At 43.8% G+C, this 19,216-nt stretch overlaps 1 protein-coding gene across 5 annotated transcripts in view; it reads right to left on the bottom strand.

Moving 5' to 3' along the window:
• The window catches only part of LOC130284827 (asparagine synthetase domain-containing protein 1-like), a 97,801-nt gene that overhangs the window by 51,507 nt on the left and 27,078 nt on the right, over nucleotides 1-19,216 (bottom strand). For 2 of the 5 annotated variants that reach the window (XM_056535664.1, XM_056535663.1), the window contains exon 4: nucleotides 6,011-6,086. The exons of 1 other annotated variant lie outside the window; for it this stretch is intronic. In XM_056535664.1, coding sequence (XP_056391639.1) covers nucleotides 6,011-6,086 — 76 coding nt within the window. Of the gene's footprint in view, nucleotides 1-6,010; nucleotides 6,087-18,283; nucleotides 18,322-19,216 lie in introns of all 5 variants that reach the window. 2 more of the 5 variants (XM_056535659.1, XM_056535660.1) reach the window with 2 other exon arrangements.

Raw genomic sequence — 19,216 nt, forward strand, 5'->3', positions numbered from 1 at the left:
ACACAGTCCGTACCAGTCCACCCCCAAAAACAGAAATAAAATGATGCCACAAGATAATGATTCATAATTCATAAGATAAACGTAGGTATGGTATACACATTGATGTATCATACTCAAACCCCAGATGGCTAAGGAGGGGATAAGTGAGGGACAACTGTGGTGCCAGGAGCCTATCACTCCCTACTGTAAATACTGTTCTAGGCCCTATTCCTAGGCCGAATTGTCATCCTAATAAGGACAGTACCGCATCGGAACCAAGCTACCACTAACTGTCCTTACCCTACGGTACACTGACTTACTAAGACTTACTAAGAAATTTACTCACTGACTAGCCAGGCTAATCCCTACGGCTAAGTGTTAACAATTAGTAAAAGATATCCTACTCTAGTGTATCCCAGGTTTACAAAAAATTTCCCTGAGAGATATACAGGGGGTTATTGCTGACAGATGAATCGCACAGCTGTGAATAATGGCCATATACTCAATGGCATAGTGTCTGAGATAAAGATGACACTATGTGTTTATAGTAAACTTAGTATATAGCGTACGGCTGTGGAAATAATTAGTAGGATCTGGATGTGGTACACTTTAAAGATATGTATAATTGTGCATTATATTTTTATAGCAGAGAAGAGAGAAACAAAAAGCAAACTGTCTGCTGCAGGTGTCAGCACTGAGTAATGGTCACAATGTGCATCACCAAGCCTAGATATCAGATGCCAGACAAACAAAGTATGTAGCAACACATATTAGAGCCACAAAAGACATGCTAGCAGAGAAAAAAAAAAATGCTAAATTGAAGACAGATAGTACAGGCCACATATATGCATGCTGTAAGCAAACATAGAAAATTACATTAGGCCATAAAGATCATATTGGTCATCATTGTACACAGAAAATGATGTAACAGCTACTATAAATAAATAGTGCAGACCACATATCTGTAGAGAATACCAACATAAACATGATAGGAGCTGGACAGGAGTGAACATTTGCATATTTGGATTTTCGGCTAAAACTCTGAAACAGGGCCATGAAAAAAAAAGCATTGAAATCAGTGTAACCCGCACTAATTCAGCGAGCGGAGATTCAGACTGGCAGCCGGTGGAAGGACCGCGCGGCACTGCGCCGTCACTATTGACGGCTATGCAGTGCTCGCGGACTTCCGCGCAAAGAATGAACATGTTCTTTCTTTGCGTGGAACAATTTCAGTGGTGGAATTGTCCGCCGCTGAAATTCAACAGTGTGAACGGGTCGATGAAACCCATTCACACCGCGGAATTCCGCTCATGGTAGTGTGAACATACCCTTACCCTGTATTAGCATGTTAGTGCGGGTGGAGTTGGTGACAGATAAATCTGTGTGTGTACTAGGTTTCTCTTTGTATCCATGTACAGAATTAGGCTAGGTTGACTGCAAAAGTGGGTGGGTGTATGTTCTAGTTGGGATGACCAACCTGAAACATTTATTTCAGATAGAAAAACTTTTAATATGTTGTAAAGCATTGGAAAACAATAACGTTTTGCAATTGCTTTCATCATAAAATTTTTAGGATTTTATGCTGAAAACGCCAGTCAAAAAACTGGCCAGTAGGGGTCCCCCGCCTGCTTGGACACATACCAGTTCAGCTGTGTCCAGCAGTCATCACCTACATCATGGACCCAGGTTTGATTGAAAACAGGTCCAGCGCTGCTATGCTCACTCCCGGCCCCCTCACTGCCTGCGTGAGCGCACAGCCGCCGGGAGCTCTTAGTTCTTCTGCACCTGTGTGCCGCTTCTATCAATCATGGCTCCTGTCAGGTGCTCCAGTCCTGGGACTTGGCTCTTCCTCCTTCCCCTGGCGGCTCCGCTCCTCCATGGTGTGGTGTCCCTGAAGCCCATCAGTATGGGCATCGCCATAGCTTTCCCCCCCCGGTTATCACAGGCTACATATTCCTTCCCTGAGTTATACTGCGGGCGGCTGATGGAGTGCTACCGGGTGGATGAATCCCTCAATAGCAGAAGTTAGGTAGGACTGCAACTCCAATCATGCATTGCTGCAGGGGGTTCCGCTGGGAGTTGTAGTCTCTGGCCATGACATGCTGCAGGGCTATTGACTGGTCTGATGTGTATAGTCATGACAGTGGTCTCCAAATTGTGTCTCTGCTGCTGTTGAAACACTACAACTCCAAGCAAGCCCTAACAGCTGCAGGCTGTCAGGGCATGCTGGGAATTGTAGTTTTGCAATAGCAGGCTGAGAAACACTGCCTTATAAAACAGTGATCTCCAAATTGGACTACCAGCTGTTGCAAAACTACAATTCCCATCATGCTGGGAAGCAAAATGACGTGCAGGGAGTTGTAGTTTTGCAACAGGCGAAGGAACACTGATTGCAGCAGCACTGCTGTAAATCAGAGTTTTAACAATCATATGCCTCCAGCTGTTGCAAAACTACAACTCCCAGCATGCCTGCTCAGCCAAATGATGTGTGGGCATGCTTGGAGTTGTAGTGTTGCAAAAGCTGTAGGCACCCAACTGTTGTGTGTGTGTGTAGCATAAAACCAGACAGGAAAGGGTTACAGATCAGAGTGCTGTAATTGGCTGACTGCTAGGCTTGCTCCCGAGACCAGTAACTCATCGCAGAATGAAGGAAGGAAGGGGAGTGGTTAAATAAAATCAATTGAACCATACCAAACATATGGAAAATCTGTCTTTAAAGCTCCCACATGCCAGTGAACACATGCGGCTGAAACAACACCCCACTGGCATGTGGCCTTATGTACATAAGTTAGCAGATCATTGAGCAATCCAATCAGGTTACAGCTGCTGCCACCTTTTTTGGGACTTGAGGCAGGGCATGCTACTGATGGAGAGGCAGAAAAGCATGCACACATGGCTGCAATATGTAGCAAGTGTTGCAGTCTCTTCCCAGTGCTGGAGTCAATGTTAGGGTAATACATGCAATAACTGTTGATCTACTAGATCAGTGGTCTTTAAAAATCCTATAACAAGCCTCAGCTATTGTCAGGCAAAGCTGCATGAACAAGCGTTGGATCACTCACGCAGCCCTCAGGTTTCACGTTCCCTATACATGTGGGATATATGTGGCTGACGAACAAATTTTTTTTTAACCTGTCAACAAAATGGCGCTACACAGTGGTATACATATTAATCACCTCTTCCCCTCTTTTTGCATGTTGTATAAAGAGGTGGTAAGTAATGAGGTCACTGCTATGGTGGCAGGAAAAGCCTATATTTGCAGCATCCATGTTCAAAAGTTGTTAAAGGAGATATCCAGCCAAAAGTGGTAAAACAAAATAAAATATATTTTTTTTTATATAAAATAAGATATATATATATATATATATATATATATATATATATATACTCACCATAGACTACTCCACAAGGCATCTCAGCTGATTTGTTTAAAAATTAGATCCCCATAATAAGCCTTTGAAAATCTTGCTGAGTCGGGAAAAAAAGGTCCTCACACTGGGCTTGTTTCCTGTGTGAGCTGCAGGGAGAGGCTGCTTTAAGGCTGGGTTCACACTACGTTTTTGCCATACTGTTTTCAATCCGTTTTTCTAAAGAAAACCGTATGGCAAATAAACGGATGGAACAGTATGGAAAAAAGTAAACCGTATGCGTTTTTAAACAGTATACTGCTTTTAAAAGTGCATACAGTTCCGTCAGTTTTTATTTTTTTTTTTAAAAACATACGTTTTTGAAAATGTTGTCCATTTTTAATGGGAGGGGTCTTGGGTGGGGACTTTAGGATTCAAATGCGCATGTGCAAAGTAAAAACGTATACGTTTTTCCGTATGGAACCGTATACATGTGCATTTCCCATTGACGTCCATGTTAAAAAAAAAACGTATGCGGTTGCAGTACTGTTTTTAAACCGGAGACAAAATCGTGGTCAACCACCCAAGACCCCTCCCATTAAAAATGGACAAAATTTTCAAAAACATATGGGTTTTTAATAAAAACTGACGGAACTGTATGCACTTTTAAAAACAGTATACTGTTTAAAAACACATACGGTTTACTTTTTTCCATTCTGTTCCATCCGTTTATTTGCCATACGGTTTTCTTTAGAAAAACGGATTGAGAACAGTATGGCAAAAACGTGATGTGAACCCAGCCTAAGAGTCAACAGGGAGGGGGGATGTTACCCTCCATCCAATCAAACACTGCACACTGAAGCTGTCAGCTCTCTGAGCAGGGGAGAAGGAAATGTGAAGTGTCATCTACAGTAGATGCTAGTCATCATGTGTAATAAGATCTACTGGACTTCCTGCCGGGAGAGAAGCAGAATGCGTGCTCAGCAAAGATTACACTTCACATTGCAAAGTTATAACATTTTATCATGTGCAGCTATATAAAGCTAATTTAAATTGGCTGGAGTTCTCCTTTAAGCCTCATTTCAGTGCTGAAGCTCCATCTAGTGTTTAAAATTGGTAAATATGGAAATTGAGACCAAACAGAAAGATTCCTGAATTTATTTGAACAAAGATGATCTGCACTAAGAACAGAATATCTCCTAGATCTTAAAATAACTGGTGTTAGGGACAGGTTTCCTGCTTTATTGCAGAGTTTATTTTTGTTTTTTTAAACGGTTCCTGATGAAAGTAACCTGAAGACTCCTAGGGTATGAATGTTAGGGCTCGTTCACGCTGCGGAATCTCCGCTCGCTGAATTCAGCGAGCGGAGATTCCGCCTGGCCAAATACTTCGGCACTAGGGCCAGGGAGCACTGAGCCATCACCATTGACGGCTATGGTCCGCTCGCGGATTCCGCACAAAGAATGAACATTTTCTTTCTTTGCGCGGAACACTTTCAGCGGCGGAAATGTCCCCCGCTGAAATTCCGCAGTGTGAACGGGTCTCGGAGACCCGTTCACACTGATGTTGAAGTTCACACCGCGGAATTGCGCCTGGAAATTCCGCAGCAATTCCGTAGTGTGAACGTACCCTAAGAGTGCGCTCTTGTGAAAATATGGGTTCACATGAAGAAGGACATACCAGCAACTCTGGCACGGCACGTTTCTTCGAAAAGTGGACGCCGTTTATTGTTACACACTATAATCTCCGGGAGGTAGCAGACATAGTATATCCTTTTAGACATACCACATGGTACCTTACGGAATCATTGAAAGGGACGCTGGGGGCATTACAGCTTCCTGATTCAGTTTAGACTGTAAGGATTAAGCTTATTGAATCCTTGGGGAGAGAGGGAATCCTACATCACTTCACTACAGCACCTCAGTATTTGTCATTTTTAAGACAGTTGTTGAATTGTATGTTGGATCGCGTTCCATTATTTTTCCCAGGTGGGGATCGTGCTATTTCTGATATGTTTTTGTATTGTTCTGAAAATGTTGAATAAAAATATATTGCAAGGTTGTTAAGAAAGCTAAACCTGCTTCTTTTCAGCCACTAAGAAGCTTCCAAGAGCAACAGGGTTGGATCAAAATCTTTTGAAGAAAACATTGGAAACAACAGGAATAGGGGAAAAAAAAAAAAAGGCATAAACCATCCTAAACTACACCCCTATCGTTTAATGCTTTGAGTTCAGGGAGAGGGAGGTTTGGACTTTGTGGTGCTGCTGGTAGCAAATAAGTCCACAATTTAAAAAGCCTGCTTAGTCAAGTCATGCTCCTAAGGGGGAAGGTGTTGTGATTCTATACAGACAGGTCTTTGTGTAATGACAAAAGTGCAGCAAAACCAAAATACGCAATTTAGCAAATTCTGTGGGGTTTTGATTTTACGCAGTGCACTTTACGATAAGACATGTTATCTTTATTCTGAATTTCAATACAAATAAAAGGTATAACCATGTTTATGTGCTTTTAAGAAAAAAGTTTTAACAGAACAGGCATGCCTAGAATAGCCCTATTCCGACCCCTATGTTTTTTACTTTTTCCGAATATGGTGCTATATGAGGGCTTGTTTTCTGTGCAGTGATCTATAGCTTTTATCAGTGTCACTTCTTCATAAATATGACTTAAAAAAAGAAACATACTCACTTTTACACTCACTAAGTGTTGTTAATTGATCTGCAAGAAAGTAAATGTTGCTGTTCGGCTGCTGTTTGTATACCAGCTGGAAAACACAAATGGTACAGTATTGGTTTCCAATCATTAGCAAAAATATAAGGAGATATGCATTGATCATGCATGTAAAAAAAGAATAACTTCTATTAATAGAGAAAAGGTATATTTAAATAAACCTATTATCCTGTAATAAGAAATCATCCAAGACAGTAATCTTAACTAATGTAAAGGGGGAAATTTATCATGCCTTTCAGACATAAAAAAACAAACCCAGATTAAACACAAAAATCTGCCCACCACATTTACTAAAAAAAACTCTTGCCTGCACACAGGTGTAACCGAAATGCTTTGAGCTGGCATTCATTTTATTTTACCCACATGAGTGGTTTCCATGATAGTAATAGGACAGAGCATTTTTTGCACACCTGACCACAGTCACTTTAAGCATTAATAACTCTGGGATGCTTCTACTTATGAATTAGATTCTGAGAATGTTTTTTCGTGACATTTTCTACTTTAACAGTGGTACATTTTCGTCAATACTTGCATCATATCTTGGTCAAAAATTCCCAAATTTCATGAAAAATTTTTACATTTTGCATTTTTCTAACTTTGAAGCTCTCTGCTTGTAAGGAAAATGGATATTCCAAATAAATTATATATTGATTCTCATATACAATATGGCTACTTTATGTTTGCATCATAAAGCTGACATGTTTTTACTTTTGGAAGACATCAGAGGGCTTCAAAGTTCAGCAGCAATTTTCCACAAAATTTTCAAAATCTGAATTTTTCAGGGACCAGTTCAGTTTTGAAATGGATTTGAGGGGCCTTTATATTAGAAATACCCCATTAAATTACCCCATTATAAAAACTGCACCCCTCAAAGTATACAAAATGACATTCAGAAAGTTTGTTAACCCTTTAGGTGTTTCACAGGAATAGCAGCAAAGTGAAAGAAAATTCTAAATTTCCATTTTGTACACTTACATGTTCTAGTAGACCCAGTTTTTGAATTTTAACAAGGGGTAAAAGGAGAAAAAGCCCACCAAAATGTGTAACCCAATTTCTCTCGAGTAAGGAAATACCTCATATGTGAACATAAAGTGCTCTGCGGGTGCACTACAAAGCACAGAAAAGAAAGAGCCAAAATTGGGTTTTTGAAAGCAAATTTTGCTGAAATGTTTTTTGGGGGGCATGTTGCATTTAGGAAACCCCTATGGTTCCATAACAGCAAAAAACAAAAAAAAACAAAAAAACACATGGCATACTATTTTTGAAACTACAACGCTCAAGGCACGTAACAAGGGGTACAGTGAGCCTTAACACCCCACAGGTGTCTGACGACTTTTCGTTAAAGTCAGATGTGTAAATGAAAAAAATTTCACTAAAATGCTGTTTTTCCCCCCAAAATTTACCATTTGTACAAGAGGTAATAGGAGAAAATGCCCCCCAAAATTTGTAACCCCATTTCTTCTGAGTATGGAAATATCCCACATGTGGATGTAAAGTGTTCTGCAGTCGAACTACAATGCTCAGAAGAGAAGGAGCGCCATTGGGCTTTTGGAGAGAGAATTTTTTTTTAACCACTTAAGGACCCAGGGCATACCTGTATGCCCGTGGGAATTCTGGTCCCCGCCGCTCACCAGGCAACGACCGGACCAGGATGCCTGCTGAAATAGTTCAGCAGGCACCCCATGCAAACCCCAGGGGGGATCCTGAGACCGGCGATCTGCGGCGATTCCGGGTGACCCAGAAAATAAGGTTGATCGGGGATGTTCAAGACACCCTCGATCCCCCTGAAGGGATAGGAGTGAGGCAGCAGGGGTGCCACCTCTCCTATCCCTGCTATTGGTCGGTCAGAAGCGACCAACCAATAGCAGATCAGGGGTGAGGAGGGGTTAAAGTTCGGTTCCCCCGTTCTGCCCACCCACGGTAAACATAGAATGTGTCGGCAGATAAGAACCATTTGGCCCATCTAGTCTGCCTAATAATCTGAATACTATGAATAGTCCCTGGCCCTATCTTATATGAAGGATAGCCTTATGCTTATCCCATGCATGTTTAAACTCTTTCACTGTATTTGCAGCAGCTGGAGGCACACTGGTTGGAAAATACTGAGTTAGGTAACAGAACCTAACTGAAGGTTTTCCAACCAGTGTGCCTCCAGCTGTTACAGAAGTACAACTCCCAGCATGCACGGTCTGTCAGTGCATGCTGGGAGTTGTAGTTTTGCCCCCCCCCCCCCATGTGAATGTACAAAGGAATCTTATCATCGGTCTTCCCCCCTTCCTTTCTAGCTGATTATATTGTCTATTAGGTATCTAATCCTTTTTTTCTACTGCTTTATTCTAGTTTGGGTTCGAATTATTACATAGAGATATATACCCATTATCTTTCTACTTTCTTCTTTTCCTTTAGTTTGTCACGCTCGGGTTTTCAGTGTTGCCTCTTTTCCTTTGCACAATATTCGGTGTTATAAGCTACAGATAATGCTCTTCTTTTTGGTGAGTAATGCTCCTTAGTTACGCTTATACTAGATAGTTCACGGTACCTCTTTTCTGACCCTGGGCAGCACCCGCTACTTTGTTGATAAGTGGCCATGGTTACCAGCTGAGCTGGAGGGGCCATAAAATGAGGTTGCGCAATGACGTACTTCCGAGACTGGACGAAGCACATTGTTGTGTGAAATACCGGTATAGTCTCTGAGCGCTTCCTGCTTCACGCTGAGCCTGTGATTCCCGGACGCGATAGCCGATATTGAGTAGTGAGTGCAGATGTTCTTTTCTTTTGTGGTTTACTTCATGATTCCGTCGTGAGTTTTCTGCACCCCGCAGCTCGGCTCTACTTTGGAACTCCCTGACAGTCCATCGCCGCCGAGGGGCTTACAAGTTAGTACCCACCATACGTTGCCGGTCTTTCTTCACCGATTAGTGTGCTCTCCCCATGCCTGTAGTATAATATACCATAGCCGACTTGTTGCTGTTTTTTTGGGTAGATGAGCACCTCAGGTAGAGACAGTTTGGTTTGATTAATATATCCATACTATGGAGATTGACACAAGTGCGGCAGGATCTTCAGGGACACAGGACGCTCTGAAGCAGGAACATTCTTTACGTCCTGCAACACTCTGGACGAGGTACATGTTCTGAGTATTAAACCACTAGAACAAAGCACCACTACATTGGCAGAAAAAGAGCTAGGGCTCTTTTGGACAGTTAATGCCTTAAAAGCCAAGTCAAGAAAGTGGGAGGGTACCATGTGGTCTGAGGACATACACTCAATGAACTGGGAGGGGGTCTTGTGAGTTTTATGGAAGAATGGAAGAAAGCACATTTGAAGCATGCTGAAAATCTGCTAAATAGAGTACTTGAGCAAAATCAGCAAAATTAAAACTAACAGAGCTGGAGGTCAAAGATAAAAAAAGATGTTCTTTTCTTTTGTGGTTTGCAAAACAACAACTCCCAGCATTTCCGGACAGCCAGTGACTGTCCAGGCATGCTGGGAGTTTAACAGCAGCTGGAGGCACCCTGTTTGGAAATCACTGGCGTAGAATACCCTTATGCAATCCCTAATTTAGTCCTCAAATGCGCATGGTGCTCTCTCACTTCTGAGCCCTGTCGTATTTCAAGGAAACAGTTTAGGGTCACATATGGGGTATCTCCATACTCTGAAGCAATTGAGTTACAAATTTTGAGGGGCATTTTTTTCCCTTTACCCCTTATGAAAAGGAAAAGTTGGGGTCCACACCAGCCTGTTAGTGTAAAAAAAAATTAAAATTTTACACTAACATGAGGTAAACGGAAAACATTTGTAACACAATTTCTCCTGAGTACGGAAATACCCCATATGTGGGCGTAAAATGCTCTGCGGACATTTGAGGACTATATTGGTGATTTGCACAGGGGTGGATGATTTAACAGTGGTTCTGACACAAACTCAAAAACAAATACCCACGTGTGACACTATTTTGGAAACTACACCCCTCACAGAACGTAACAATGGGTATTGTGAATTTTCGTTAAAGTTGAATGGGAAAATGAAAAGAAAAATTTTAACCAAAATGCTGGTGTTACCCTAAATTTTTCATTTTCCCAAGGGAAAATCGGAAAAGAAAGCCCCCCCCCCCCAAAATTTGCAACCCCATTTCTTCTGAGTAAGAACATACCCCATATGTGGATGTAAAGTGCTCTGCGGGCGAACTACAATGCTCAGTAGAGAAAGCGCGCCATTGGGCTTTTGGAGAGAAAATGTTTCCGGAATTGAAGGCGACATGTGTTTAGCCCCCATTAGTGCCAGAACAATTGGGTTACAAATTTTAGGGCGATTTCTCTCCTTATACCCATTGTAAAAATTCAAAAACTGGGTCTACAAGAACATGCAAGTGTAAAAAATGAAGATTTTGAATTTTCTGCTTCACTTTGCTGCTATTCCTGTGAAACACCTAAAGGGTTAACACACTTACTGATTGTCATTTTGACTACTATGAGGGGTGCAGTTTTTATAATGGGGTCATTTATGGTGTATTTCTAATATGAAGGCCCCTCAAATCCACTTCAAAACTGAACTTGTCCCTGAAAAATTATGATTTTGAAAATGTTGTGAAAAATTGGAAAATTGCTGCTGAACTTTAAAGCCCTTTGATGTCTTCCAAAAGTAAAAAACATGTAGACTTTATGATGCAGATATAAAGTAGGCATATTGTATATGCGAATCAATACATAATTTATTTGGAATATTCATTTTCCTTATAAGCAGAGAGCTTCAAAGTTAAATAAATTAAACATTTTAAAATTTATCAAATTTTGGAATTTTTCACCAAGAAATGATGCAAATATCCACAAAAATTTACCACTAACATAAAGTAGAATATGTCAAGAAAAAATCTCGGAATCGGAATGAAAAGTAAAAGCATCCCAGGGTTATTAATACTTACAGTGACAGTGGTCAGATGTGCAAAAAATGCCCAGGAACTTAAGGTGAAAATGGGCTGGGTCCTTAAGGGGTTAAAATGGAAGTCGGAGGCCATGTGCGTATACAAACAAAGCCCCCATGCTACCAGAACAATGGATCCCCCAACCCCCCCCCCCCCCCCCCATGTGACCCTATTTCTGAAACTACACCCCTCACGGAATGTCATGAGGGGTGCAGTGAGCATTTACACTCCACTGGCGTTTAACAGACTTTTGGAACAGTGGGGCGTGCAAATGAAAAATTTAATTTTTAATTTTCATGGACCACTGTTCAAAAAAATCTGTCAGATACCAGTGGGGTGTAAATGGTCACTGCACCCCTTTATACATTCTGCGAGGGGTGTAGTTACCAAAATGGGGTCACATGTGGGGTCACATGTGTCCACTGTTCTGGCACCACGGGGGCTTTGTAAACGCACATTGCCTTCAATTCAAACCAAATTCTCTCCCCAAAAGCTCAATGGCGCTCATTTTCTTCTGAGCATTGTAGTTAGCCAGCAGAGCACTTTACGTCCACACATGGGGTATTTATATACTCAGATGAAATTGTGTTACAAATTATTGGGCCTTTATTGTTATTACCCCTTGTGAAAATGAAAAATTTGGGATAACACCAGCATTTTAGTGAAAAAAAATAAATTCCTTTTCACGTCCAACTTTAACGAAACTTCTTTAACCCCTTAAGGACCCGGGCTTTTTCCGTTTTTTCATTTTCAATTTTTCCTCCTTAACTTTAAAAAATCATAACTCTTAAAAATTTTCACCTAAAATTATATATAATGGCTTAATTTTTGCGTCACTAATTCTACTTTGTAATGACATTAGTCATTTTACCCAAAAATCTACGGTGAAACGGGAAAAAAAAATCAATGTGCGACAAAATTGATGAAAAAACACTATTTTGTAAGTTTTGGGGGCTTCTGTTTTTACGCAGTACATTTTTTGTCAAAAATGATACCTTATCTTTATTCTGTAGGTCCATACGGTTAAAATGATACCCTAACTTTTTTATTTTTCTGTGTTCAGGGCACTTTGAGGACTCATTTTTTGCGCCGTCATCTGAAGTTTTTAGCGGTACCATTTTTGTTCTGATCAGACTTTTTGATCACTTTTTATTCACTTTTTTGTGGTATAAAAAGTGATCAAAAATGCGCTCTTTTGGACTTTGGAATTTTTTTGCGCGTACGCCATTGAACGAGCGGTTTAAAAAGCGGTATATTTTTATAATTCGGACATTTCCGCACGCGGCGATACCACATATGTTTATTTTTATTATTATTTACATAATGTTTTTTTTATTTTTGGAAATGCCGGGTGATTCAAACTTTTATTAGGGGAAGGGATAATTGAAAGGGTTAATGATTTTTTTACACTTTTTTAATGCAATATTATAGCTCCTATAGGGGGCTATAACATTGCATTAACTGATCTTTTACTCTGATTGATCCATAGGAATGGATCAATCAGGGTTTTCGGCGATTGAATGCTCAAGCCTGGATCTCGGGCTTGAAGCATTCATTCGGCGATCGGACAGCACAGGAGAAGGCAAGAAGACCTCCTCCTGTGCTACAGCTGTTCGGGATGCCGCGATTATACCGCGGCGATCCCGAACAGCTCCCTGAGCTAGCCGGGCACTTTTACTTTAGTTTTTAAGGGTTAATACGAAAGGGTTAATAGCGCGCGGCACAGCGATCAGTGCCGCGCGCTATTAGAGGCGGGTCCCGGCTTCACTATGACGCCGGGCCCGCCGCGATATGATGCGGGGTCACCGTGTGACCCCGCGTTATATCGCAGGACCGGGACTCATGACGTATGCATACATCATGGGTCCTTAAGAGGTTAAACACCTGTGGGGTGTTAAAGGCTCACTATACCCCTTGTAACATTCCGTGTGGGGTGTAGTTTCCAAAATAGGGTCACGTGTGTTTTTTTTGCTTTTATGTCAGAACCGCTGTAACGATCAGCCTGGTGCTCTCACTCCTGAGCATTTTAGGTCAACATATGGGATATTTCCGTACCCAGGAGAAAATGAGTTACAAATTTTGGGGGTCTTTTTTTCCTTTTACCTCTTGTGAAAATGAAAAGTATGGGGCAACACCAGCATGTTAGTGTAAAAATGTTTATTTTTTACAATAACATGCTGGAGTAGACCCCAACTTTACCTTTTCATAAGGGGTAAAAGGAGAAAAAGACCCCCAAAGTTTGTTAGGCAATTTCTCCCGAGTACGGAAATACCCCAAACTGTTGCCTTGAACTGTTGCCTTAAACTGTTACCTTGAAATACGACAGGACTCCGAAGTGAGAGTGCCATGGGCATTTGAAGCCTAAATTAGGGATTTGCATAGGGAGGCACCCAGATGCAAGAATTACACTTGCCTCCGATACCAAAATTACCCTACGGCAGTGTTTCCTAAACAGGTTGCATCCAGTTGTTGCAAAACTCCCAGCATGTCTGGACAGTCAATGGCTGTCCAGTAATACTGAGAGTTGTTGTTTTGCAACAGCTGGAGGCTCAGTTTTGAAAACAGTTCCATACCGGACTTTTTTACACTTTTATTTGGGGGGGTAACCGTGTAGGGGTATATGTATGTGTAGTTTTTACCCTTTACTTTGTTTCGTTTTTTCAAATTTTATTAGAATTTTTCATTAAATACGTGAATTTAACCACTTAGGGACCACAGGCATACAGGTACCTAAGGACCACGAGCGCCGGGCAGGGATCGGACCGGGGTTACTGCTGATATCTATCATCAGGCACCCCGTGCAAATGCCCGGGAAACTCACCATAACTCCTGCCTGTGTGAATGTACCCTAAAAACACTAGACTACACTACCACAAAATAAAGGGTAAAACACTACATATACACACCCTTACACTGTTCCCCCCCCCCCCCCCCCCAATAAAAATGAAAAACGTATCGTACGGCAGGGTTTCCAAAATGGAGCCTCCAGCTGTTGCAAAACAACAACTTCCAGCATTTCCTGACAGCCACTGAATATCCAGGCATGCTGGGAGTTTAGCAACAGCTGGAGGCACCCTGTTTGGGTATCACTGGCGTAGAATACCCCTATGCAATCCCACAATTTAGTCCTCAAATGCGCATGGAGCTCTCTCACTTCGGAGCCCTGTCATATTTCAAAGAAACAGTTTAGGGCCACACATGTGGTAGTTCCGTACTCCAGAGAAATTGCACTACAAATTTTTTTTTTTGGGGGGGGGGGGGGGGGGGGGGTGGGCTTTTCCCCCTCATGAAAAGGAAAAGTTGGGGGCTACACCAGCCCGTTTGTGTAAAAAAAAAGAAAACAATTTACACTAACAGGCTGGTGTTGCCCCATACTTTTTATTTTCACAAGCGGTAAAAGGAAAAAAAAAAAAAAAAGACCCCCAAAATTTGTAACGCAATTTCTCCTAAGTACGGAAATATCCCATATGTGGGCGTAACTAAACTAATATGGGGCATGGAACATCTTAGCTATGAGGAGCGATTAAAGGAGTTACAATTGTTTAGTCTTGAGAAGAGACGTTTAAGGGGGGATATGACAAACGTATATAAGTATATTAATGGCCCATACAAAAAATATGGAGAAAAACTGTTCCAGGTTAAATCCCCCCAAAGGACGAGGGGGCACTCCCTCCGTCTGGAGAAGAAAAAAAGTTTAGTCTCAAGGGGCGACACGCCTTCTTTACCATGAGAACTGTGAACTTATGGAACAGTCTACCTCAGGAACTGGTCACAGCAGGAAAAATGAACAGCTTTAAAACAGGATTAGATACATTCCTGGAACAAAATAACATTAATGCTTATGAAGAAATATAAAATCCCATCCCTTCCCCAATATCGCGCTACACCCCTACCCCTTAATTCCCTGGTTGAACTTGACGGACATATGTCTTTTTTCGACCGTACTAACTATGTAACTTTTAAAGGACCAAGGGCGTACAGGTACGCCCTTGCGCCCTGGTACTTAAAGGGGTACTCCAGCACTTAGATATCTTATCCCATATCCAAAGGATAGGGGATAAGATGCCTGATAGCGGGGGTCCTGCCGCTGGGGACCCCCGTGATCTTGCACACTGCACCCCGTTAAAATCAGTCCCGGAGCGTGTTCGCTCCGGGCCTGATTACTGTCGATAACGGGGCCGGAGCATCGTAACGTCACACTGGGGCGGAGCCATGACATCACGATGCTCCGGCCCCGTGATCTACAGTAATCAGGCCCTCCCATAGACTTGCATTGAGGGGGCGGGGCGTCACATCACACAGGGGCGGAGTCGTGACGTCATGATCTTCCGTTCCAGTGGTCGGGAGCTAGAAGGTGATACAGGTGGGTGCTGCATGCTATATTGCAGGGGTCCCCAGCGGCGGGACCCCTGCGATCAGACATCTTATCCCCTATCCTTTGGATAGGGGATAAGATGTCTAGGGGTGGAGTACCCCTTTAAGGACCTGTACGCCCTTGGTATTTCTGATCACCACCACTCGCCGAGCGGTGATCAGAACGGGATGACTGCATTGCCTAGGGGAGTCCTAAGACCGCCCCATGATCGTTTTTTTTCCGGGCTAATCGGGTCTCTGGTGACCTGATTGCCTGGAAAATAAAGGTGATCGGTGCTGTCAGAGACAGCACCGATCACCCTGAAGGATAGGAGTAAGGTGGCAGGGGTGCCACCTCCTGCTATCCCCTGCCATTGGTCGGTCAGGACTGACCAAGCAATGGCAGATGGGGGGGCGGGGTTAAAGTTCCCCTGCTCTGCCTGCCCCAAACAATCATTGGTGGAGGCAGTGGGGTCAATAGTCAGGGGCAGCTGGACAAGTCGGTGGCAAGAGGGGTCCGGCAGCGATCAGGTGAGTCACAGTTAGGATATCACTATACAGTGTAGGGATTAGGGATCGACTGATATCGATTTTTTTTTAGGGCCGATACCGATAATCTGTGGACTATAAGGCCGATAACTTATACCGGAATATCGGTATAAGTTATCGGCTATTTCAGCACCACCACTGCCGCCGCCCGCTTTTCTCCCCCTGCCTGTCCCGGGGTCCTCCTGAGTCCAACCACCGCTGCTTAAACCCCCCCCCCCCCCCCCCCCCGCCTATCCTCTGGCCAGAAACCGCCATCCGCTTCTCTCCCCCTGCCGGTCCTTGGTCAAACCACCGCCGCTGACCCATTGCCTCCCCCATCCCCAGTTTTATAGTTACCTGTTCCCGGGGTCCGTGCTACCTTTGGCTCCGTTGGCGTCCTGAGCTGTCACTGTGCGCACTGACTGATGTTGCATTGAGGACGTCACTCGTCATTGCGCTGCGCTGCGCAGCGCACGAGCCAGAAGTAGTGCGGGCCCCGGGAACACGTAATTATAAAACTGGGGATGAGGGAGGCAATGGGGCAGCGGCGGCGGTCTATGGCCAGGGCAGTGCGGTGGGGGATGTCGGTGCGGGGGTGGGGCATTATCAGATTATCGGCAAGGTAATTGTTGATACCGATAACGTCCAAAATCGGGATTATCGGACGATATTATCCCTAGGAGGGATTGACAGATATTGATTTTTTATTGCCGATATCGACACTGATAACCTGTGAACTTTCAGGCCGATAGCTTATACCGATATTCCGTGCACTATATGGGCACATGACGGGGGGGTCTCATGTGCCCCCACATATAATGCCCTCTTGTCATGTGCCCCTCATATATAATACCCCCCTGTCCTATGACCCCCACATAAGTTCCACACATATAATGCCCCACTGACATGTGCCCCTCACTTATAATTTGCCCCCCTCACTTATAATTTGCCCGTCCATACCACGCCCGAGCAGTGGTCACCTTTCTCACACGCTGCTCCGTTCTTGCAGTGTGAGTGGGAGCTGCGGGGATGTGATCTCCGGGCGCCGGCGCGATAATGTGATGTCATCGCGCCGGCCTGCAGGCGTGGATGGTGTCCCTGCGGTTCTGACTCCCACTGCAAGAATGGAGCAGCGTGTGAGAAAGGTGAAGGAGTGGTGGAGCTGGACAGCTGACGGCTCCCGCTCCACCATGCTGTCAGCTGTCAGGGAGGGGCAACAATCTCGGGAGGAGGGGCGCAATTGCCCTGTTGGACACGCCCTGAACACCCCCCCCCCCCCACCCCCGCAGGATCCACCACTGCTTCAGGGCTGGGACTGAAGTCCCGCGATTCATGCGCACGCCTTGTTTTACCGTGCGGAGCAGCGCTGGACGCATTATCGGCAGGTTAGATGTCGATACCGATAACTTTCAAAATCGTGAATATCTGCCGATAATATCGGCCAATCGGATAATCGGTCGATCCCTAATACAGTGATCTCCAAACCATGGCCCTCCAAATCTCCAAAAACTACACCTCGTAGCATGCCCAGACAGCAGTTTGCTGTCTGGGCATGCTGGAAGTTGTAGTTTTGCAAGATCTTGAGGGCCAGAGCTTGGAGATCACTGTGTAGGTCTCAATGTGGCCCTCTAAATCTTGCATAACTACAACTCACAGCATGCATGGACAGCCAAAGGGTATGCTGGGAGTTGTAGTTGTGTGCCTCCAGCTGTTGCATATCTACAACTCCCAGCATGCCCTTCGGCTGTCAGTGCATGCTGGGCTTTGTAGTTTTGCAACAGCTGGAGGCACACTGGTTGAGAAACACTGAGTTAGGGTCTGTTACCTCAGTGTTTCCCAACCAGTGTCCTCCAGCTGTTGCAAAACTCCCCCTCCAAGCATGCACTGACAGACCGTGCATGCTGGGAGTTGTAGTTTAGCCACAGCTGGAGGCACACTGGTGGGGAAACTGAGTTAGTCTGTTACCTAATTTGGTGTTTCCCAACATGCATGGTTTGTCAGTGCATGCTGAGAGTTTTAGTTTTGCAACATCTGGAGGTTTGCAGCTATAAACCCATTCTCCCCCCCCCCCCCCCCCCCCCCCCAAAAAAAAAATAATAATAATAAAGTACAGGGTACATTCACATGGGCAGGGGTTTACAGTGAGTTTCACAATGCAAGTTTGAGCTGCGGCAAATTTCCAGCCGCAGCTCAAAATTCCGGCGGGAAACTCGCTCTAAACCCCCGCCCGTGTGAATGTACCCTATAAACACTACACTGCACTGACACAAAACATAGGGTAAAACACTGCATATACACACCCTTACACAGTTACCCCTCTACCCAACCTCATAAAAAAAAATATATATATAAAGTCTTGTACAGCATTAGTGTAAATCAAAAAAAAAAAAAAAAATTTAAATAAAATTTATATCTGTGTTTACACTTACATGCTCATGTTGCCCCATGCTTTTCATTTTCACAAGACCTAAAGGAGAAAAAGATCCCCAAAATGTTTAAAGACATTTCTCAGAAAGTACCCCATATGTGAACGCAAAGCGATCTTTGGGCACAGAACTAGGGATCGACCGATTATCGGTTTGGCCGATATTATCGGCCGATATTCGCGTTTTTTGACGTTATCGGCAATTACCTTGCCGATAATCCGATAATGTAACGCCCGCCCCCCCCAGCCGCAAGCCCCCCCCCCCCCCCACGCATGTCGCCGCCCCCATTGCCTCCCCTAACCCCGGTTTTAGAATTACCTGTTCCCGGGGTCTGGGGCCAGCGCTACTTTTGGCTCCTGCTGCGTCCTGCGTTACACTGTGCGCTGCGCAGCGCGGTGACGTCCTCAACGTGACGTCAAGGTCAGGTGCGCACAATGACAGCTCAGGACGGGAGCTGGAAGTAACGAGGACCTCGGACCCCGAGAAAAGGTAATTATAAAACCGCCCTTTTATTGGCATTTAAAATAAATAAATGCTGTTCATCTTTGCAATCCACCATATCTGACAGTACTCTGCATTTACGTATCTAAATTTAGAAGAAAAAAAAACAAGAAGTTTAGTACATTTTTTTGGTGAAAAAGCTGGGACAGTTTTTCTGCCGTTTTTGCGGATGGACAAAAAACCTCAATGGAACAGAATCCCTACGTCCACTTTTCCTGTGAGGTAGAGAAGGAGTGCACGGTAGAGCGAGTGGGGCGTTTCTATATTTGCACAAGATTTATCAAAGGAGTGCACAACCTACCATATGTAAATTCTGAGCAAGAGTGTAAATTAGACAAGCAGTGTAAAGGCGTAGACCTGTGTCTACAATAGACACCTAATGATAAATCTCCCCTCAAATGTACATGTGCGCTCTCACTCCTGAGCCTTGTTGTG

Source organism: Hyla sarda, chromosome 8, assembly GCF_029499605.1.
Source record: "Hyla sarda isolate aHylSar1 chromosome 8, aHylSar1.hap1, whole genome shotgun sequence".
In the NCBI taxonomy this organism is placed as follows: Eukaryota; Metazoa; Chordata; class Amphibia; order Anura; family Hylidae; genus Hyla; species Hyla sarda.